The 21,458-nt window shown below is 49.0% G+C and overlaps 8 protein-coding genes across 8 annotated transcripts; 2 read left to right on the top strand and 6 right to left on the bottom strand.

The window, feature by feature from the left end:
* Positions 1–152: 152 nt before the first annotated feature.
* On the bottom strand, positions 153–1,511 carry ATNIH1004_002685 (uncharacterized protein; the record flags this gene model as incomplete). The annotated part of the gene is made up of 3 exons (XM_033567371.1): positions 153–289; positions 360–1,425; positions 1,479–1,511. 3 exons carry the CDS (start codon positions 1,509–1,511, stop codon positions 153–155), a joined length of 1,236 nt encoding a protein of 411 aa, XP_033429366.1.
* Positions 1,512–3,173: 1,662 nt separating this feature from the next.
* ATNIH1004_002684 (uncharacterized protein) lies at positions 3,174–3,586 on the bottom strand (the record flags this gene model as incomplete). Its single annotated transcript, XM_033567370.1, has 2 exons — positions 3,174–3,465; positions 3,543–3,586. 2 exons carry the CDS (start codon positions 3,584–3,586, stop codon positions 3,174–3,176), a joined length of 336 nt encoding a protein of 111 aa, XP_033429365.1.
* A 1,311-nt stretch (positions 3,587–4,897) lies between these two features.
* On the top strand, positions 4,898–6,587 carry GYP1 (GTPase-activating protein GYP1; the record flags this gene model as incomplete). The annotated part of the gene is made up of 4 exons (XM_033567369.1): positions 4,898–5,246; positions 5,318–6,201; positions 6,271–6,363; positions 6,426–6,587. 4 exons carry the CDS (start codon positions 4,898–4,900, stop codon positions 6,585–6,587), a joined length of 1,488 nt encoding a protein of 495 aa, XP_033429364.1.
* Positions 6,588–6,691: 104 nt separating this feature from the next.
* On the bottom strand, positions 6,692–7,968 carry DIM1 (dimethyladenosine transferase; the record flags this gene model as incomplete). The annotated part of the gene is made up of 3 exons (XM_033567368.1): positions 6,692–7,432; positions 7,489–7,710; positions 7,783–7,968. The coding sequence occupies 3 exons, from the start codon at positions 7,966–7,968 to the stop codon at positions 6,692–6,694; spliced, it is 1,149 nt and encodes a 382-aa protein (XP_033429363.1).
* A 335-nt stretch (positions 7,969–8,303) lies between these two features.
* On the top strand, positions 8,304–11,353 carry ATNIH1004_002681 (U4/U6-U5 snRNP complex subunit PRP6; the record flags this gene model as incomplete). Its single annotated transcript, XM_033567367.1, has 3 exons — positions 8,304–8,683; positions 8,850–11,142; positions 11,210–11,353. The coding sequence occupies 3 exons, from the start codon at positions 8,304–8,306 to the stop codon at positions 11,351–11,353; spliced, it is 2,817 nt and encodes a 938-aa protein (XP_033429362.1).
* Positions 11,354–12,404: 1,051 nt separating this feature from the next.
* Positions 12,405–17,846, bottom strand: ATNIH1004_002680 (uncharacterized protein; the record flags this gene model as incomplete). The annotated part of the gene is made up of 11 exons (XM_033567366.1): positions 12,405–13,069; positions 13,135–13,243; positions 13,318–13,592; positions 13,684–13,974; positions 14,366–14,440; positions 14,507–14,668; positions 14,722–15,792; positions 15,855–16,260; positions 16,330–16,995; positions 17,113–17,673; positions 17,790–17,846. 11 exons carry the CDS (start codon positions 17,844–17,846, stop codon positions 12,405–12,407), a joined length of 4,338 nt encoding a protein of 1,445 aa, XP_033429361.1.
* A 421-nt stretch (positions 17,847–18,267) lies between these two features.
* AIP1 (WD40 repeat domain-containing protein) lies at positions 18,268–20,249 on the bottom strand (the record flags this gene model as incomplete). Its single annotated transcript, XM_033567365.1, has 3 exons — positions 18,268–20,001; positions 20,089–20,177; positions 20,234–20,249. 3 exons carry the CDS (start codon positions 20,247–20,249, stop codon positions 18,268–18,270), a joined length of 1,839 nt encoding a protein of 612 aa, XP_033429360.1.
* Positions 20,250–20,659: 410 nt separating this feature from the next.
* Positions 20,660–21,406, bottom strand: ATNIH1004_002678 (mitochondrial 37S ribosomal protein bS18m; the record flags this gene model as incomplete). Its single annotated transcript, XM_033567364.1, has 3 exons — positions 20,660–20,851; positions 20,945–21,180; positions 21,277–21,406. 3 exons carry the CDS (start codon positions 21,404–21,406, stop codon positions 20,660–20,662), a joined length of 558 nt encoding a protein of 185 aa, XP_033429359.1.
* Between the last annotated feature and the right edge of the window lie 52 nt (positions 21,407–21,458).

Genomic DNA, 21,458 nt, shown 5'->3' with positions numbered 1-21,458 from the left:
GCGACGCTTAGCGCGCAAAGACTATGGAAGGGCTGAGGAGAGCATATTAAACGAAGAGAGGGGGGTGTGTGTGTTTGTGTGAAAAGAAGAAAATGAAAGGAAATAAAGTCAACATGGGAAAAAGGGAAAACAGTAACAAAAATCATTTTCACTTAGCCTCGCGCATAAGGATGAAAGCCACGATGGCCTCCGCGGCCTCCACCGCGGTAATTGGCGCCGGGCTTTCCAGCATTCTTGGGACCAGTTGGCGCGTTGGCAGGCGCGGCGCTTTGAGGTTGCGGTGTCGGCCCTGATTGGCAATGAATGGGTCAGAACGATATTCAAAAAGATGATGACCGGGAAGGATTGCAAGTACATACCGCGTCCCATACTGCCAGCGCGATTCATGGCCTGAGGCCCCGTGGGGATATTGGGCTGTGGGACTTCATCGTACATACCTTCCCACGAGGTTGGACCACCCTGCTGGTAGGGGGAAAAAGCTCGGTTCTCAATAGCCCGCCGTGCCTGCTGCTGTTCGTATTTTTGCTGCTCAAAGGCAATCTGCTCGTGAGCATTGTACCCAGGTCCACCGCGGACTCCCGTGAAGTTTCCACCCATGTTCATATTTCCAGGACTATTGCCTCCCATCCCCATATTAGTGCCACCTCCCAAAGTATTTCCCATCTGCCCTGCCATTGCCCCGGTAGTATTGCCCTGGCCTTGATTTTGCATCTGCTGCATCTGCTGCATCTGCTGCATCATGGAGGGATTCATCATATTCTGCATCCCCTGTGGCGGCATCCCCTGGGGAGTCGGGCTCTGCGAAGGAGGACTCAGATTTCCTTGCTGTTGATTGTTGCCCATCTGCATCTGCTGCATCTGCTTCATTTGCATCTGTTGCATCATGGCAGGATTCATTCCGCCCATCCCCATCGCTCCCATGCCTTGCCCCTGAGCCGTAGCCACCGCCATTTGCTGTTGCATCATGGCAAAGTATTGTTGCATCCGCTGCCAGTACTGCGCCATCATTTGCGGTGTGAGACCCCCAGCTTGCCCTTGACCACCCTGCTGCTGCTGCTGGGATCCCTCGGTGCCCGTCTGACTTCCTTCTCGGAAGCCGTCCCTGCCGCGGCGGTTCCTGCGGTCTTCTTCGTCGCGCAAATTTCCGCGTGGCTGTGCTTTCTTGACTTCTATGGGCTTCCCGAGAATTTCGAGAGGACGCGAAAGCGCTGCTTCAACAGCGGCCTCACTGTCGAACGTAACGAAGCCAAAGCCACGGGGCCGGCCAGTATCCTTGTCGATCATTAGGGTTGCGTCGATGACGCGACCGAATTGCATAAAGAATTGCTTGAAATCCTGCTCATTCGCCTCCTGACTGACGCCTCCGACAAAGATCTTGCTTGTCTTTTCCTGCTCATCACGAGGAATCGCGCGTTTCGGATCAATCTCCGGGAGAAGTAAGCCAACGACTCTTTGCGCACAAATGAGATAGTTCTTACAATCTTGCCATCTAAATAATGCTCCTTAACCATCACCGTGTTGACTGTTTTGGGGTCTCTGAACGTTAAGAACCCAAAGCCCCTTGAACGACCTGTTGCGCTGTCACGCATTACAGTACATTCTTGTACTTCTCCAAACTGGGAAAAATAATCTTTTAGAGACTCTAGCACTGAAAGTTAGACTATCAACATCGACCTGGAAAAAATAAGGGGTACCCTACGGTCTGTCGTCTCCCAATTCAACCCGCCGATGAACATTTTCCTATTCACAGAAGTGTATCAGTATATCTCTTCATTCAGCGCAATACGACGCTATGGGAGCTTCTCCTTGTATAGAGATATGTGTTCCATAAAATACCCAAACGTCCAAAAAAAAAGAAAAGAAAAGAAAAGAAAACGAAAAAAGAAAAGAAGAGAAAGAAGAAAAAAAAAAGGGCAAGAAGGAAAGAGCGGAATCTCTAGACGTGGGTGTCTGCATATTAGTTGGCCATAATGAACGTGCGGTGCAAGCACGTCGAGTCAATAAAATCCGTTTCCAGATTGAAGGACGTGCTGAATACAGTCTGATATTGTGGCATGCTCAACGGAGTCTCTATATTTTCCAGTATTCGAAGATTCGTAACTCAACATGACGAGAGACAGACGGTGGCACTGCCATTGACTTTCGAATGGATGAAAGCAAATGACATGGAGGAACTCCATCGTGTCGGACCGCGTCATGCATACATTGACAAGGATTGCGACGGGGCTCGTTGGCACGTTGTTTTAGCCAGATATCTAGTCAACTATCCACAGGTTTACGAAACGACCCAGTGGACTGAAAGCCAAACAGGGAGTGTCTCGGCACGAAGGTGACAACAGACCACGATTTAAGAGTATGTCAGGCCCAAAAATTGAACCTTTTTCTCTTTTCTTTCTCTGTCTGACCAAGAAATTCTGGCTTGCCTGTCTGTCTAGTAGAGTCCGAAGCTAGGTAAAATTGTTCGACAATGCCACACACAGCCAAGGCTTCTACTCCTTGTTCTGCACTGCTCTATCAAGATATATTGACAAGAAGCTATATAGTATCGGCTGTACTATAGTGGCTCGCGACAATGTTTCGTAGAGTCAGAAATCCGATATTTGTCTTTGCGACAGTCACGCCGATGCCGTCTGGATGACGTATCCCACATGGATTCTGGTCTTGACCTCGGAGATAACTTCTCCACCAGATTGATCACCATCGCTGAATTTGATCGGAATCTAGTAGCTCCATAACATAGCGACCGTGGCTCCATTCTTTCTAGCAATAAAGTTTGGACTCAGCTGGAAGAGACCTCAACCCAGACCTAAAAATATCATCCTGATTCCATCGCACCACGCTATCTCAATAGAGGCATCTCATGAACCTAGGCTGTAAACACAGCCACTGGAAAGCCAGAAGGCAATCGCCACCGCCATCGAAGACCACCCAAGTGTAAAGTGATCGAGAAAGGAGCATGAAAGATATATTCCTGACCTCTCTCCGACCCTCACAGAGACACACGCTCTCTTTCTCACTCTGTCTGTCTTTCTCTCACGAACTCTCTTCATGATACCCCCACGTAAATGAAACTGTGCATGTTGCCACCAAATTGCGAAGCCAAGTCGAGTATCGATTTACTATTCCAAGCGCAAAGGGACAGGGCGGAACTTGTGAAATTGCAAAAGTAAAACTTACCCATCTTCTTTGATGCCAGTGCCTTGAGGCTCAGATTCCGCCGGAGTAATGGTAACATTATGTCCAAAAACAGGATCTAAATCGCCACCGCTACCTTGGAACCCGCCTTGGGATTGTGGATTTTGATAAATGTCACGCGAATCTCCAGTTTGCTCCTGGACCTGTTCGAAAGATTGTGCGTGAGGAGTGCTAGAATATTGAGCAGACGTGTCTGAAGGGATAGCATGGGGAACTTGAGAAGTCTCAACCGCGGACGTCGTTTGATTTCCCGCGTCATCCGCATCATACCTAGGACAGACAGGGTCAGGGAATTATTCTATCGATTAGGGGAATATATATAAAGAGGGAGAGATAGAGAGACCTACAAATCAGCAAAAAGATCTTCCTCGACGTCCTCTGGTTCAGCCATTGCGGTAATGAACTACAAAAAAAAAAAAGAAAAAAGAACAGGTGATTTAACTGCAGCCAGTATCCTATGTAGTAAGAGTATTTAAGAAAGCCTTCATCAAGAGTGATAATCCACCTGCTTATAATTTGCGGGTTGAGAAAGGGTCAAGAAGAGGATTTCACATCAGTGATGGGGAAAGAAGTGAGAGAAATGAGAGAAGGAAGGTGAGGTTGAGTTCTTCCGACCTTGTGTATGGTAAGTCACAATACACTGTACAGTATGCTGTATTGTATGTACAGCATCCACTAGGTACACTTGCATCTATCTATTTGTTTTTGGACATATTCAGTACCTAGTACGGACGGACATATATTACCATACCATACCATGTACAACGGTATCTATACACAAGATGAACCTAGTCACTGTACCAAGTACTCTGTACCTTGTAGGTCTACTCCGTATGCTTCTACCAAACCAATCCAGGAAACGTCTTGCTATTTGGACGGGCTTGTCTCCTTGCAGCATCTGTGAGGTCTTGCAGCTCCTTAAATTATCATCGTTGTTATTTGATTTATTTGATTTATAATTTTTAAAAATCCAGCGATTGCCCTGATTTCTGGTTGCTGGACTCATGTCACAGTGGTGCCCGCAAAGCCCCCGCAACCCCGTGTGTCTCTTGCTTTTGTCTTTCTGTTGATACCATTTCCTCCGCGCCAAGTCACTTTGCCCAATGGACGCTAAAAGGGGCCAGCAACAGGTAAGTCTGGGCAGCTACAGTTTCCCTCCTACAAAAGCTGATATTCTCTCGCGATACCAATAAGGAAATGGTTCAGGTTGGTTCGTTCTTCTTAAATCCTTGATGAGTCCGGTTATCGTGGCTGATATAGCTCCCCACTTTCAATGGACAGACCATTCGGAGTACGCTCAACCCTTTGCTGATACTATTATATCTTCTGTATCACGCTTTCTGCATATTCTTTCCTTCAGGAATGTACTGAGCTAATTGTTTCAAAGACGGGAAGTCTCGCCATTCTGGAAGGGAAGATCAGCTTCTTCTAAACCACGTGAACGAAGCACCGTGGTTGGTGCTTCATATTCCCACGCGAACATCCTAAAGTTAGACTACCACGTTCAGAAAGCGTATATAGGTTTTCAGTTGAATACAAAACTAACCGATGGGTCTTTTACTGTTCTAGAGGCACCCACCAACAACATATACGCCCGCGAACACCCTCTCGGTCGACACCCGCTAACTCTCACCACATTTCTCCATCTTCACATCGCCCAGGTACTTGGGCCACCCCGCCTCGGACATCATACTCCGGTATTATGAGTCAGGGAATAGACTCATTGGGACGTGCCCATACAGCAGACGAGGAAGAAGATGAGGAGGAGGGGGATCTGGTGTTTGACGATGACGAGGATGAGTTTGGACTACCTAGCCTTGCTAGCATGAGGAAAAAACAGACTCAGAGTGCTGGCACTCTCCCTTTCAAGAACGTCGATCCAGGGGGTGGGTTTGAGAGCAATGCTATGAGACTTGGAATTGGCTTAGCAAACAACAGGCAACGCGCAAACAGTTCAGATATCGCAGAGGAACGTGGCGTCCCAATGTATCCCACAGCCCGCAAGGGGGAGGATAAAATTCTTCGGCCTCAATACAAAGACATTCTAAGAGGTAAAGGAATACGGCTGAATATTATACATGGGTTTGCAAAGCTAACGAGTAGATCCTTTTCATTTTTCAAGATCCCGCAAACGCCCTAAATCTAATTAACCATTCTCCGCCTCCTAAAAATGCAACGCCGAAAGAAATGGATATGTACTGGAGTCGCATATCGAGAATCAACAAGTTTAAACGCCTACTGCAAACAAGCACGGTTCCTTTATTGGAGTTGAGAAACCTGGCGTGGTCAGGAGTTTCTGGTGAAGTACGAGCCATGACCTGGCAACTGCTTCTCGGTTACCTCCCCACGAATAGTGAACGGCGTATTACAACCCTTGAAAGAAAGCGGAAAGAGTATCTTGACGGGGTCAGGCAAGCCTTTGAGCGCAGCAACGCTGCCATCTCTGGAAACCCATCTGCATCGGCTACAGGCCGTGGCAGAGGCTTGGATGAAGCAATATGGCATCAAATTAGCATAGACGTTCCCCGCACTAGCCCCCACATCCAGCTTTACAGCTATGAAGCCACCCAACGTTCCCTTGAAAGAATTCTTTATCTCTGGGCTATTCGCCATCCAGCAAGCGGCTATGTTCAAGGAATAAATGATCTTGTTACTCCCTTTTGGCAAGTCTTTCTGGGTGTCTACGTCACGGACCTGAACGTTGAAGAGGGCATGGACCCAGGCCAACTGCCAAGAAGTGTGCTGGATGCCGTGGAAGCGGACTCCTTCTGGTGTCTTACAAAGCTTCTGGACGGCATCCAGGACAATTATATATATGCGCAACCGGGTATCCACAGGCAAGTTAGAGCGCTACGTGACTTGACAATGCGAATCGACTCGACTCTGGCGAAACATTTGGAGAAGGAGGGAGTCGAGTTTATGCAGTTTAGTTTCCGATGGATGAATTGTCTGCTGATGCGGGAGATGAGCGTCCAAAATACCATACGAATGTGGGACACGTATATGGTAAGTTCCGTCGCTGTGTCCCTAATCCTGTGACTATGGATCAAAGAGGTACTGATATTAGCCTTTAAGGCCGAGGAGCAGGGCTTTTCGCGATTTCATCTATACGTATGTGCAGCATTTCTGGTGAAATGGTCGGACCAGTTGGTGAAAATGGATTTCCAGGTAGGCACTCGAAGAACGAATACCTTAGATAGCCTGCAGGCGAGTATGCTAAACGGTCTCAGGAGGTAATGATGTTCTTGCAAGCTCTACCAACCAGGGATTGGACAGAAAAAGACATAGAGCTTCTGCTAAGCGAGGCATTTATCTGGCAGAGTTTGTTCCAGGACTCTCGGGCTCATCTTCGTCCTGCTGGTGACCGGTCTCCTGAGAATGGCTTACAATGATGGGCAATCATAATTCATTAATAATCTGCGGCTTTATATACTTGGCGCACCTAAAACAGAAATAAAAGAAGAAACAAAGAATGCTCCTCCTTCTCGGTTGACTTTCAACTGAAGTGGAAGCCCTTTTGGTTAAATGCCCATAACAGTTTCAGAAAATCATTTTCGTCGCACATCCTGGCACGTTTCTCTCCAAGCTGCGTCTCATCCTCTAAGACCTGCCGCACCTTCTCTCGGACCAACTCAGCCACCTTCCCCCTTTTTTTACGAGCTGGTCGGTTTTTGAGAGCTTCTTGTACGCGACTGTTCGCTTCTTCTTTGAAAAAATCGGGCACGTCGTCGTCGTCATCCAGCTCCATGGTTTCGTCTAGCTCTTCCTCGTCTTCTTGGATGTTGCCAATGTCCATAACGTCCGTATCGGTGGTTTCCACGTGACCGTCCTCAACCGGGATGTCATTCTGTGCACACCAGGTCCGATAATTGGCCTCCAGCATGTCCATGATGGTAGATTTGCCAAGAAAACTAGATCGTATGGTCTTATTCTTTCTTACAAAGACGATCCGCAGCAAACCATCCCACTCGTCATAATTAATCTGCGGCCGTGGATTCTTCGGAATCAAGCGGACTACACTAGATTCGACCAGCGGAGGGGGCTTGAAGTTGTTCCTGCCCACTTTCATAATATGGTCGATTTTGGCCCACATTTGAGCATTGACGGAAAGACGACTGTAAAGCTTGTCACCTGGTTTGGCAAAGAGTCGCAGGGCAAATTCACGCTGGAACATGAGAATGCAAACTCTAGGTGCTGGTGAGGTGGCAAGGAGTTTGAATGTGAGGGGTGATGAAATCTGGCAGGAGTAATTTAGATACTGGCAAACCAAAAACATCTAGATATAGAGCATACCTGGTATGGAGTGTTGCTGACACAGACATCAAAGTATGGAAGATCAGTTTTTATCACATCTCCAAGGATGACCTCTAGTCGCTTCTGGGCCGGAGTTCCCTGGACACGTTTTGTGACTTCAGCAGCCATACGGGGATCTAATTCCACGGCGATGACTTTCTTTGCCTTTTCAAGCATTTTGACAGTAAGATTGCCCGTTCCGGGACCTATTTCAAGCACCACCTGTAGGATGAAGCCAGTTAGGAAGGGGAAGTGAAATTTGGATATCCAAGAAAACCTCGAAAAGAGACTCACGTCGCTCTGCTTCAAGTCCGCCTTTTCCACAATCTTATCGGCTATCCCGGAATTCTTCAGAATATGCTGGCCTATATCTGTATTCATTTTGAAGACGTTGTGGGCGGCTTTTGCCTTGACTGCAGCATCGGCATAGGGATTGGAATTGGAAGCGCCATTGCGCTTCTTCTGCTTCACTTTCGGCATGAGGGGAACTGGATGTAGGGGGTGATCACAAAAAAGGGAGACAGGAAGAGGCTGTGAAGATATGAAGTTATCGTACTGACAAGAGGGAGGACGAGATTCAATTATGAGCCTGAATCCCTTCTGTGTCGCTCTTTTTTTTTTTTTTATGATTTTACCGAAAGGGTAGAAGATCATGCGGAGTTGATAAGATAAGTGGGCCGGAACAATAATACTGCGACAATTTCCTTTTTTGGCAGCTTTCACCTCTCGGCCGTGATTCCTCATGGTCCCGGCATAGCCTTGTCAGTATCTAGCGGAGCCAGAGCGTTCCATCCTCCTTAACTACTTTAGTTACCATGGCTTCTGGTCGGAAGGACTTTTTAAGCCAGCCTGCGCCCGAGAATTATGTTGCCGGTCTAGGTAGAGGCGCGACGGGTTTCACCACTCGTTCGGATCTGGGGCCTGCGCGAGAAGGCCCTACACCAGAGCAAATTCAGGCTGCTCTTGCGAAAAGGGCACAGTTACTCGGGGCAGCCCCTCCGACAGCATACGGCGCAGGGCGTGAGAAGGGTGGCAAAGACGAAAAAGAGGAGGAAGAAGACGACGATCGTTTTCAGGACCCAGACAATGAAGTTGGGCTTTTCGCATACGGGCAATTCGACCAAGAAGACGATGAAGCGGATCGAATTTACAGGGAGGTAGATGAGAAGATGGATAGACGCCGGAAAACAAGACGGTTGGTACCTTGTCCCCTCCCTTTCCATACTGCCTCTCTACATTTGCCCTGCCCTTTTTTTTTTTTTTTTTTTTTTTTTGCCCTTTCATTGTTACAAGATTTGTTCATCGGGTTCACTCCCGGTTTCTTGAACAGAATATCAACTTGATTCCTTTGTAACCTATAGGGAAGCTCGAGAACGCCAAGAACAGGAAGACTATGAGCGTAAAAATCCAAAGATTCAACAGCAGTTCGCGGACCTGAAACGATCATTAGCTTCTGTCTCTGAAGACCAGTGGGCCAGTCTTCCGGAGATTGGAGACCTTACGGGGAAGAATAGACGGGCAAAACAAAACCTTCGCCAACGATTTTATGCCGTTCCAGACAGTGTTATTGCTGGTGCAAGAGACTCCACCCAGTTTGAAACCACCGTTACAGATGATGGCGCCGCTACAGATGTCCGAGGAACGGAAGGGACAGACGGAGCTATTACGAATTTTGCGGATATAAGTGCTGCCCGTGATAAGGTCCTGAAAGTCAGGCTCGACCAAGCTGCTATAGGGTCATCTGGCGACTCGGCCTCGGGAAGTGCGACCAATATTGATCCTAAGGGATATCTTACGAGTCTCACTCAGTCGGAACTCAAAGCCGGTGAGGTGGAAATAGGAGATATAAAGCGAGTTCGTGTGTTACTGGAATCTGTGACGAGGACGAATCCCAAACATGCTCCCGGTTGGATTGCACTTGCGCGCTTGGAAGAACTTGCCGGCAGGATTGTGGCTGCCAGAAATATTATTGCGAAGGGTTGCGAGTTATGTCCAAAAAGTGAGGATGGATGGCTTGAAAATATCCGGCTTAACGAAGGGCATAACGCCAAGATCATAGCTGCGAACGCTATAAAGAATAATGATCGCTCCACGAGGCTCTGGATTGAAGCTATGCGGTTGGAATCGGAGCCTCGTGCAAAGAAGAACGTGTTACGACAGGCCATTCTCCACATACCTCAGTCTGTTGCCATCTGGAAAGAAGCCGTGAATCTAGAAGATGATCCGGCAGATGCACGCCTCCTCTTGGCAAAGGCAGTTGAAATGATACCGCTATCTGTGGAGCTATGGCTTGCTCTTGCGCGGCTTGAGACTCCCGAAAATGCTCAAAAGGTTTTGAATGCCGCTCGAAAGGCTGTTCCCACTAGCCATGAAATCTGGATTGCTGCAGCGCGTCTGCAAGAACAAATGGGCACTTTCAGTAAAATTAATGTTATGAAAAGAGCGGTGCAGTCGCTGGCTAGGGAAAATGCGATGCTGAAGAGAGAAGAATGGATAGCCGAAGCAGAAAAATGTGAGGAGGAAGGTGCGATTCTCACTTGCGGTGCGATCATACGAGAGACCCTTGGGTGGGGTCTAGATGAGGATGATGACAGGAAAGACATTTGGATGGACGATGCGAAGGCTAGTATTGCAAGAGGAAAGTATGAGACTGCTAGGGCCATCTACGCGTATGCGTTGCGTGTCTTTGTCAATCGCCGGTCAATTTGGCTAGCAGCGGCAGATCTCGAACGAAATCATGGCAGTAAAGAGGCACAATGGCAAGTTCTCGAGAAAGCCGTCGAAGCGTGCCCGCAGAGTGAAGAACTATGGTTGCAGCTCGCGAAGGAGAAGTGGCAGACTGGGGAGATCGACGAGGCCAGGCGAGTACTTGGTCGTGCCTTTAATCAAAATCCCAACAACGAAGATATCTGGCTGGCTGCTGTCAAGCTTGAAGCGGATGCCCAGCAGACAGATCAAGCCCGGGAGCTCCTTGCTACCGCCCGTCGTGAAGCAGGCACGGACCGTGTCTGGGTCAAGAGTGTAGCCTTTGAACGGCAACTAAATAATGTCGATGAGGCGCTCGATCTTGTGAACCAAGGCCTTCAACTCTATCCTAAGGCTGACAAGCTTTGGATGATGAAAGGTCAGATCTACGAGTCTCAGAATAAATACCCCCAAGCTCGGGAAGCTTATGGGACCGGTGTTAGAGCCTGTCCCAAGTCTGCTCCCCTCTGGTTGTTGGCCTCAAGGCTGGAGGAAAAGGCCGGAGCCGTCGTCAAAGCCCGCTCGGTTCTTGATAGAGCTCGCCTTGCCGTTCCGAAGAGCGCGGAGTTGTGGACAGAAAGTGTTCGGGTAGAGAGGCGTGCGAGCAATATCGGCCAGGCAAAGGTCCTAATGGCGAAGGCGTTGCAGGAAGTGCCGACATCCGGATTATTATGGAGCGAAAGCATTTGGTACCTCGAGCCCCGGCCGCAACGAAAGGCGCGTAGTTTGGAGGCAATCAAGAAGGTAGAAAATGATCCAATTCTCTTTATTACAGTGGCGCGGATCTTTTGGGGGGAGCGTCGGTTGGAGAAAGCGATGACCTGGTTTGAGAAAGCCATTGTCTCCGACAGCGATCTTGGGGATGGCTGGGCATGGTACTATAAGTTCCTATTGCAGCATGGTACTGAGGTGAGCCCCTCTGTCTTTTTCGCTTTCCCACTGTCAGATCCTAGTTAATCTGGCTGAACTAATCTAGGAAAAACGAGCGGACGTAATATCCAAATGCGTTTCGACTGAACCCAAGCATGGAGAAATCTGGCAATCAGTAGCCAAGGATCCGGCGAATGCACAACACCCGACAGAAGAGATCCTGAAGATGGTTGCTGACCGTCTTTCCTGAGTGTTCTAGAGACTTGCGGTCTGACGGCACTACTTACTATCCTATTTTATGCAACGTAATTTTGTATGACCATGAATTCTGGCGTTGAGGTTGCTACAGTTAAGGAAATCATTAGGTCATGGTCGACAGCAAGATATTTTTTTTTTTTTTTTTTTTTTTTTTTTTTTTTTTTTTTTGGCATTGCAAACAAGCCTGGCAATGTATTCGTTTCAAATGCCCTCTCGTAAGATGGCCGCTCTTCTATAGTCAACCTGGAAAGGCAAAAATATTGTACATACATACAAAGCAGGAAAGAGGACAGTGTGAAAAGAAAGATAAAACTTGCTTTTTTTTTTTTTCCTTTTCTTTTATTTGGTTAGTTCAAGAACACCGTTGTTTCTCCAATATTTCTCAGTATATAGGGATACCGGCAGGATGCAGCATGGCCATATATTCATGCCTTTTGCTCGAAATCAATTGGCCTTCTGCTGCTCTCCTGCTAGATACTAAGAGGGAAAAAATTGTAAATCAAGCAGCAATGGGTATCGAACGGATTGGGCGGTTTTTCTAGCCCCCTTCTTTCCCTTCCTTTCCTTTTTTTCCCATATTGTAAAAAGGAGGGGAGTTTCGTCCGGGGAGTACCTACAGACATTGTTTCATCGTAGATTCTCAAAGGAACTCAACCCAAGAGGCAAGGTCCACGGAGGGAGAAGTGAGTATAGAGGATGACAGTCCCTGGCAGGGGAAATGAAGGAACGAAGGAAAAGGAAACCAGAATAACGAAGAATTCAAAAAAAAAAGAAAAAAAGAAAAGAAAAGAGATAATAGAAAAGAGAAAACTCCGTCCCAATGCTATAAAAACCACTCTTCCATATCACCGCCCAATGATAATCTTCCATGATGTTTTACTCCCAGGACGCCGTTGCAATTGAGATGCCGAAGTCCTTTGTTCCGTTGGATCGACGTGTCACGGCTTAAATAATAAAAAAAAAAAAAAGGTAAAGGAGTAAAGTCGAAAGGATTAGGAAGCATAAGAGAGAATCTGCTAGGAAAATGGAGCAGAATCCATCCTTCACGCGGCCATAGACAGGCAGTCGTCGAGCAAGGCGCCTAATTGATTGCGTTCTGCTAATGTACCCCCCTCCCAATCTGATTCCACATCGTCGATTTCCATTTCGTCTGTCAAGGTGTTCAACCTCGTGGTGCCATTAGTCGTTTCCGCCGCCTCGTCGACTCGGTCTTGCTTGTCGATCTCCAGTTCGTCCTCGAGATAGCCACCCATGATCTGATCCACGATCAAAGGCATATGACTAAGAAGTCCTCCCCCAAGCTCCAAGGCTAACCGAAGATCTCGGATCCCTAGAGGTTTCCTGATGCTTGCCTCTTTAGCTTCAACAGGGAGCAAACCAGTAGCGGCGTCTTTGACAATCTCTCCGCGTGTAAACGCAAGCTCTTCTCGTTCAAGTTGTTGCCGGTATTTGCGCATCATCATACCATTGATCGTTCCGGATGGACCATTAGACCGGGTTCGTGAAAAGACGACGGAGAGGACTTCCTTCACAAATGTCTCCGTAGCAATTGCCATGAACTCGGCGCAGGGGAAGCCTGCCCCACTTACAATGGATTCTTCGTAGCAGATTGGGATCATGCGGGCGTGTATAGACTCTGCGTCCGGAAACTCTCCAGTCTCAGATGCTAAGGGCTGCGCATAGCGCTTTCGGATTTCTAGCTCCCAATCTATCGCCGACCGGGATGGTAAGTCTCCTTCAGCCCCAAATTTTAAGGACAGGGCGTGAACCTACTCGTCTTATTCAAGCCACCCGCGCTCGCTGGTACTTGACTAGGCAACTTGATCTGTTTCGCCAGATGGTATTCCTCCAGCTCACTGGGCACGGTTTCATCGGGGTCGCGCTGCGAAGAACAGCGTGGTTAGAGTCGCGGCACAAAAGTCTTGGGGTCACCCTTCGCAGTTTTATATGTCTTACCTCTGGAATTGCCTTGACTCTCCGCCGATCTCTGGGGGGCAATTGCATAACTTCCGTCTTAAGTCTTTGCTCCGCTGCATCGCCCGAGGTCGGCTTCGAAACCACCGATGGTTTATCGTTCGCCGATACCCAGCTTGCAACGCCATGGTCTGGTAGGTCTCTCGTGAGGTTTCCAATAATTGCACATATGAAATTGTTATGGAGATGCTCTGTCTTCTGATCGGCGCATATTATATGGTCGACGCGCGCGGAGATTTCGCTTTGATTTAGCTGCCCTGAGACGCAGAAAATAGAAGATCAGCCTGGTGAACATAAGGCGGAAGAGAATTCGCAAGGTACTAATACGCATCCATATGGCATGCATACCTAAAAGAAAGAGTGTGATGGCCTCTTTATACTCAGCCCAATTGTCGCCGATGGCAGCTTTCAGCTCTGTATAGATGGGTTCGAGGTCCAAGCGCGGAACGGAAATCAGCGCCTTGGTTGACTTCTGGGTCGCTGGAGCACTGGGAGCAGTACTCTTGGACGACGGGATCGTAGTCGAGGCAGAGTCCGTTCGACTCAGAGCAGCCGGGTCGATCTGCATGATTTTGAGGCTTGTAGAGGGCGCGACTGGCTGCGCGAAGCCGGGGGGGTGGGGAAGGGGGGGAAGGAGAACTAGGTGTTCATGAAGGGTTATTCATGTCAGAACAATCTGAGCGTTCGGCAGGAGGAGAAGAAAGATGGGAGAAATCGAAAACTGATGGAATAGTGACGGAAAGGATGGTGGTTTGATGGTTGAAGTTATGGAAGCGGAGGAATGGATGAATCTACCTAATGGAAATCCTGAGGTTGGCCTCCCTTTTTTTTTGCCCTCCCCGCCATTTCAGAACAGAACAACCCCAGAAATTGAAAATAAAAAAGAAAAAAACTATAAAGAGATCCTCTTCTCGTATAGAAGACGCGCGTTTCATTTTCTACGAGTTATACGTCCGCCACACTAAATCCATATGCCCTTTCATCGCAGCACCTATCCAAGGACTCTAGTATAACCTCACTACATCCTCACTGAGAACCCCAAACAGTCGACTGATCTCGTCCATTATTTCCTCAATCTCGACGGACAATTGTCCAATCACAAGAACTATCAATTAAAACATTAGTTGCATAGAACGCGTCGGAATCGGCCGGGACAGCTGGTGGCACTTACTATACGCATAAAGCAGAGCATAGTCTTCATCAGTCGACAACCGCGAGACTTCGGCGTCTTTACGATAGCGGAACAAACGGGCCAGAAGTCGATCGCGGGCGTGCTGAATATTCGGAAGAACCTCGCTCAGCGGATATTCCAGCTTCATCGATGAAGCCATGACTGTCGACCGTAGGTCAGTCGCTGCTTCTTGTGTGATCTGGGCAGGTACTCACCAGAGAGGAGATGGCTAATGCGGGAAGAGAGCTGCAGTCTCTCCTGGGCAGTGTACTCCAGAATTGTCAGTTCTCCCTCCGACGCGGTCATATTCTTGACCAACTCGAGGTTGATGGCGAGGAATGCGTCCACTAAGGTCCTTGTGCGCCGGAGGATATTACTGTACGCGGCATCGGGGAAAGGGCATCTCAATTCGAACTCGGAGCGGGCGGACGCCTGGAGGGATTCCAGATGTGACAGAAATCGTTCGATCTCCAGCTTCTCTCGCGGACTCATGAAGCATCTGGAATCCGCCATCGTGGACAACGCGCCTCGTTTCCAGATCAGACTCAGTCGTAGCCATAGGAGGCTCAGACCGTCCTTGAGCCTCTCCCGTGCACTGATCGGCCAGATCATTCGGGTGATGAATACACCCCAGATGCAGCCCGATAGCACTGCAACTACTCGATGAAGGGCAATTTCGGTAATGAACGGAGTGTCACCACCCTCGTCTTGATCGTCCGGACCATCCTGCTGCGTAAGCGAGTAGGCGTAGAGAACGGAGAGGTTGTATGTTAGCATGATAAAACGCCCCATAGGACCCTGTCCTTTGACAAGTATGAGATAGGAGGTCCATGTCGCCATAAGGAGCCCTAAAAATGCGAGTCCGAAAACGTTGCCGCCCGTTACATACCATGCCAGGATGGCACAGAGAGCTCCCAAACAGGTTCCGAGGAACCGTGCATATCCAGTCGTGTTGGAGGCCCCAATGGTCATTGAACAAACCAACATGTAGGACAGTAAACCCCATTCTCCCCTCCAGTGCGAGTAGACCGGTCTGGTGGACGAGAGAAACGACGGCAGGGCATACAGGGCGGCCCCTGCACCGACCTTGATCGCGAACTTGGTATCATCTCGTCTAAACACCCCCAGCGACTTCCATATGCGATAGGCGAGTCTCCTCTTCGCAGGCCGACCTCCTTGCGGTCGCTCTGTTACCGCTGGTTTCCTTCGCGACTGCGTGGAGCTGGGCACGTTCAACTGGAGACCGTTGTCACACTCGACGGGATTTCGCTCAATCAATAGCTGCTCTGAGGCTGTTCAGCATCCACCCAGACGTCCTGGTCTTATCGCATGAATTCGGTGAACTTACCCGCGTCCAGAGCATCCCTATTCCCTTGGCCCGGCCCATCTCGGCGCCAGAACTTCAACCAGCTCCAAGATCTCCCATTGGGCCTTTCCTCGGCCTCAAGTTGCAGTTCATCTAGGATCGTGAGCAGGTCCTTCAGCTGCTCGCCAAATTCAAGCAGGGAAAAGCTGAAATGACCACAGCTGGCGGAGACCTCTTCAAGATCAGCTTCGACCTCCAACGTCCGGATTTTAAGAACTTCTTTGTGTCTATATATCGTGTTTAGAGCAGATTCCCGTGATTCTCGGTAGAGTTCGAGGGCACGATCGAGACTCGTGCGAAACTTGCTGTTGACCGAGACCTGATAATAGGGTCCGGGCTTAAACGGAATCTCACGAAATATTTCTTTGATGGTAAAAGCAAGCGATCGCTGCCAATTGTTAGCAGCGGTCTTTCATATACAAGGGGATACAAGGGGCAACTTCACGGGTTTCTTTACCATGGAGGGTCCCAGATGGTTGATGAACAGCGCGAATATCTCAGCGGGAAGAAGGGCCTGGTTGGTTTCGGATTCCGTATGAGACTCTAGGCCTGAATTGGACCAATCTTCACTGAAAACATCTGAGCTTTCTTCTTCTGGCCGCTCGTCAATTCGTTCTAAGAACGGGGGTTCTTCGTGGAGCGACCATGGACTCAGTAATGGTACAGGGCCCAGGCCAACGCAATTTATACTCGTTGTATGGCCATGTAACTGCACTGATTCAGCGAGATGAGTTTGTTTTAGGAGCTGAAATTGCAGCACAGCCGCACTTCGTAGACCTCCCATATTATGTGTTATGTCCTGGACCCAGCGGACGAGCTTCTTCTCCAACCGGTATTCCTTTTCAGTTCCTGCCACAAAATGCTCCAACTTGGCTTCCCTGACAAGTTTATCAAGCTGATTATAAGCTTGCTTATGACGTGCAGATGCGCTGATGTATTCCGCCGTCTGGATCTCCTCTTCAGAGCCGCTTAGAAAACTCTCTGTGATTAGAGCCAACATCGTCGCCAGCGTCTCAGTGACTGTAGTAAGATTGGAGCGAAGTTTCTTCCTTGCGGAGATCGGGAATATCACAAAGGACACTGCCATGGTAACGAAAACACCCATCACGACCATTTTCAGAACCTGGGATATTTTGTCAAAGGAAAAATTTCCATTTTGTACTGCACCTTCTTTCGTCAAGACCGTAATTATTGAAAGTGACGCGAGAGAACAGGCGACGTTGACGAGAGGGTCACCCACCCTCTGCTTCGTCCATCCAATGAATCCTAGGCCACCGCCGCAAAAAGCAACAAGGACTACGGCGTAACCCACGGGAAGAAGATGTAATGTATCCTGGAAAAACACTGACACACACATGCTTAAGACCGAGATGAAGGCAGCGTAGAGGAAGGCCAGAAGAGCACAAATCAACGCTTTGTACATGCTGCCCTGCGATCGCGCGGGATGAAAATACACCGTGACGGTAGCCACGACATGCTTGCCATCCTGATGCCCGAGGAACGATGCAATGCCCGGAACGAATGTCGCCAGTGACCCGAAGAGGTAGGCGAGACTGCACTTCAAGACACCTATTCCCAGCTCCGATGAGACTGACTGATGTGCCCAACGCCCTATATCCGATATTTTCCTCTGCAGAAGGGACGAAGCACTTGAGCTGTCGGCCCGGATGTCTCCCGAGAGAAGCCCTCGACGCTCTTCGACATCGTTGCTGCCATTCGACTCGGGATACGGCTTTCGTAAATTAACCAGGCCTTTCAAACGTTGACCTGTCCGCGGTAAAACGAAGGTCGCCTGGCGTAGCTTTTGGGCCAAACACGTCCGTCAGTATTAAACTTTATCCTCTTGCCGCGTTTTCCTTTTATTTTCTCCTACCGGCAGGTTCAAACCAAAAAACAATTACTTAGGTACTGACTGACCTTCTTTGGACGCACAAAGCGATGGGAGCTGCTGGAAGAATCACCGGACGGAGGCATAGCTTCATTTCAGATTTCTCTGCCTCCTACTAGACGCAGCAGACTCCATGATTATTGGGTCGAGAGAAAAAGAAGAAAATAAAAAGAAAAGAAAAAAGAAAAGAAAAAAAAAAAAAAAACTTGAACCAGAAGAGACCAGAGTGGGCGGGCACCTGACGTAAGTTTGTTGGTGGTCCGGTGGAGAGCTGATCTGGTCAATGCGGTCTAATACCTCTTTGGATCTCGGGCATACACAACTGTCGTCTGCTGCAGACAACAACAAAAACGACAACAATATATCGACTATTTATTTCCTCTTAACATGCACGTAGCCAAAGAGATGCGCTAGCCTAGCAGATGATCATCGTAGCTACCCGGTTCTTTCAGTCCTACCGCACCCATCCTCCCTCCTATTCCCATTTATGATCACCCTATCCCACAATTATTTCAACCCTTCCACCTTCCACACCTTGATGGAAGCGTCAGCACCGGCGGAAGCGATCTTTGATCCGCCGGCGATCCATGCTACACCGTTAACGCCCTCCTTGTGAGCAGCGGATACCTGCAGCCAGTCTCCTGGATTGGCCAGGCTCCACACGAAGATATTGGTATCCAACGATCCGCTCACGACATGAGTACTATCTTCCTTCCAGGCGATAGAAGTAATCCGGGCTGTGTGGGCGGTCCAGCGATCGGTGACCAGACTGCCGTCTGCAACTTTGTAAACGAGCACACGGCCCCGAGAATCCCCAGCAGCCAAGAAGAAACCGTCAGGTGAGAAAGCTAAGGTAGATATCGGGTTCCGAGAGGTTTTAATGTCAAGCTTCGGGGATAGCCTAGAGCCCACAATGCTGCAGATTTGAATGGACGAATCCTCGCCACCAATAGCGGCTGTGCTACCATGAGCAGCCACCGTAGTGAGCAAAGAGTTGGGCTTGAAATCGCCAATTTTCTGCCCATCCTTGTAAATATCCACGCTATCTGGCGTTCCAACCAACACCACGGCGTCTCCAGCAGCTACACCCTTGGGCTGCCCGGACAGTTTGGAGGAGGCTCCAGTGTATGTTTTAACTCCGACGTCAACGGATCGAATGGTGTCATCCCAGGCGACACTGTAAATCCTACCGGCTCCTTCCCGAGTGGGCGTCAGGCCAGCGATGTACGCCTTCGGACTGTCCCCTCCCACTTCCTCCGCAGTGCCTGTGGGAACATCCCAGTTGCAGACCCTACCATCGAAACTGCCCGTCCATAACGTTTCATGGTCGCTGCCAGAGCCGAACGATGTCAGAGAGGTAATGTTCTTCTGGTGCCCTTGAATGACTTGTCGGGGCTGAGGGGTTCCCTCCTCGAGATAGTTTAGGTCACCACTCAGTGACAGACTGATTAGGAGATTGTCGCTCCTATTCGGGGGCCAGACCACGCCGACCTGGTGGTTCTTGACATCGGTGCTGCCTTCCTCGCCAATGCTCCAGGTTTGAGAGACCTTACCCGCTTCAGCATCCCAGATCTTGACGGTTCTATCGGCACTGGCGGTCACAAACTTCCGGGAATCCTTGGACCACGACACCCCCAAAATGCTACCCTTGTGTTCTCCCTCCCCGATTTGGCCCTTGGTTTCTCCTGTCTTGCCATCATAGAGCCAGATCTTCCGGTCGGCACCAACACTGACCAGGGTCGAACCATCGGGGCTAAAACCCACTCCGTAAATGTAATTGGTGTGCTTTTCACGAATACCCATATTGAATTTGAACGGCACTCCATGGTAGAAGACCATATTTTTGTCGTCACCGGCAGCGGCAGCTCTCAGAGGTCGTTGCTGTCGGATTGAAACAGAGTTGATCTGTTGCGTATGGCCATAGATCTCCCCAACCGTGTTGCCACTGTCCCATGTAATGCAGTGACCGTAGCGTTGCTTCCCATCACCTACAGCGATAATGCGTTGAGATTCGCCATCCCAGGCAAGATCGTTAATTCTGCCATTGATGATACTATACTCGCCCTTGGTGATGCCATCACCGACGCAGTCCCAGACCCTGACCAAACCAGTGGCATCACCACTGGCGACGTAGAATCCAGAAGGCGAGAAGCGAGCAACCGTCGTCTGCGCCTTGTGCTCTGTATATTGCCTAGCGATGGAGGGGTTGTCGATCGAGCGTATGAAGATAGATTTATTCGCCTGGCCGTTGGGGTCCTGTCAGCCAATGTAGATAGATAAATAGACAGATAGACGCATGTCTTCGATCGCTGAGATATTAGAGCATACCGCATAGGCAAGCCGCTCGCCTTTGGCGTCCGAAGAGAGCTGAGTGGGCTGACCCCTCGTGGTAGAGGGGCTGGCGGCCCATATGGACTCTGGATGAACAATCAGTAACTAACAAGCTCCCGATCGCATGGGGGAAAGGACCAACCGTTTGTAAGCGACATGACTGATAGACTGTGCCAGTAGGCAATATAATCAGCAAGGACGGTGGTGGGAAATAAAACAAGGCTGGGGAGTGAGTGATTGATTTACTGGTGATTTGGGAGGCCGCTGACGTATCAGTGGGGTCAAGCCCAGTAGTGCCTCTTTTCAAGACCCCTTTTCAGTGTTTGGCCTTCTAAGGAACAGACCTATAAATGAGAGAGGTCGATAATACTAACTACAAATGATGATTAAAAGGCTGAATCAAAAATCTATTGTATATTCCCACAATGCCAAGTTCATCAAAACAACCGTAGTAGCAGTAGTAGTACATCATTCCTCCTCGTTTTAACACCGGTTTAAGAGGAAGTTTCATGAGTTAGACAAATAACAAGAAGGGGAGATAATATTACAAGAAAAAAGAACACTGTTTTTAATCCAACTTCGACTTGAGCTCTGCAGCCAGAATCTCGGGGTGCCGATGGACACTCGGCATCAGTCCCAGTCCAATTGCCCTTCGGATGGCCTTTGCAATTTTCCGTTGGTTCACGGGTCGCAGACCTGTCGTACTTCGGTGTTTGATACGTCCCATAGGTGTCATATACTCCGACATGATCGAAAAGTTCTGAAAACAGACGATAGTCAGCGGCCCATCAGTCAGACCCTTGTCGAAGGTAAGATTGAAGATATATATATCTATATACCACGCCGCACATACCTTGTACAAATCCAACGGATTCATATTCAACGAATCAAACGCATCCTTCGACGGACTGGAGCGTTTCCTCCATTTTCTCATCTCGGATGGACTAAGATCATGGGGAGCGTAGATATCGCCGGCCTTCCAGTCCCGCGTTTGGAACTTTTCCAAGATCCGACTCTCTCCTTGGACCTTCTGATCTTCGATGAACTTTTGACGGTTGGGTGCACGGCGGCGGTGGAACACTCTGGGCTCTGTAGTTGACCACCGTCAGTCTTGTGAAAACAAAAAAAAGAGACAATTATGGTATCAAAATCAGAATCTGTCCCCTAGGCTTCTCAATAACATACTTGGATTAGTAGACACAACCGCTGCAGAGGCTGCTGTGGAATTCCACCGGCCTGGGGATATAGAGCCGATGGCTGGGATGATTGGCACAAAGGCGCGCAAAGGCGACCGGGAAAAAGACTGTAAAGCCATCGGATCTACCGCTGACACTGAAGGTAGCAAGGAAATCAGCGGAGTGACGAGC

This window comes from Aspergillus tanneri, assembly GCF_003426965.1.
Source record: "Aspergillus tanneri strain NIH1004 chromosome Unknown AapTan_1_pilon_pilon_pilon, whole genome shotgun sequence".
Classification (NCBI taxonomy): Eukaryota; Fungi; Ascomycota; class Eurotiomycetes; order Eurotiales; family Aspergillaceae; genus Aspergillus; species Aspergillus tanneri.
The sequence above is the reverse complement of the archived record's forward strand: the minus strand, read 5'-3'. Positions and strand labels throughout refer to the sequence as shown.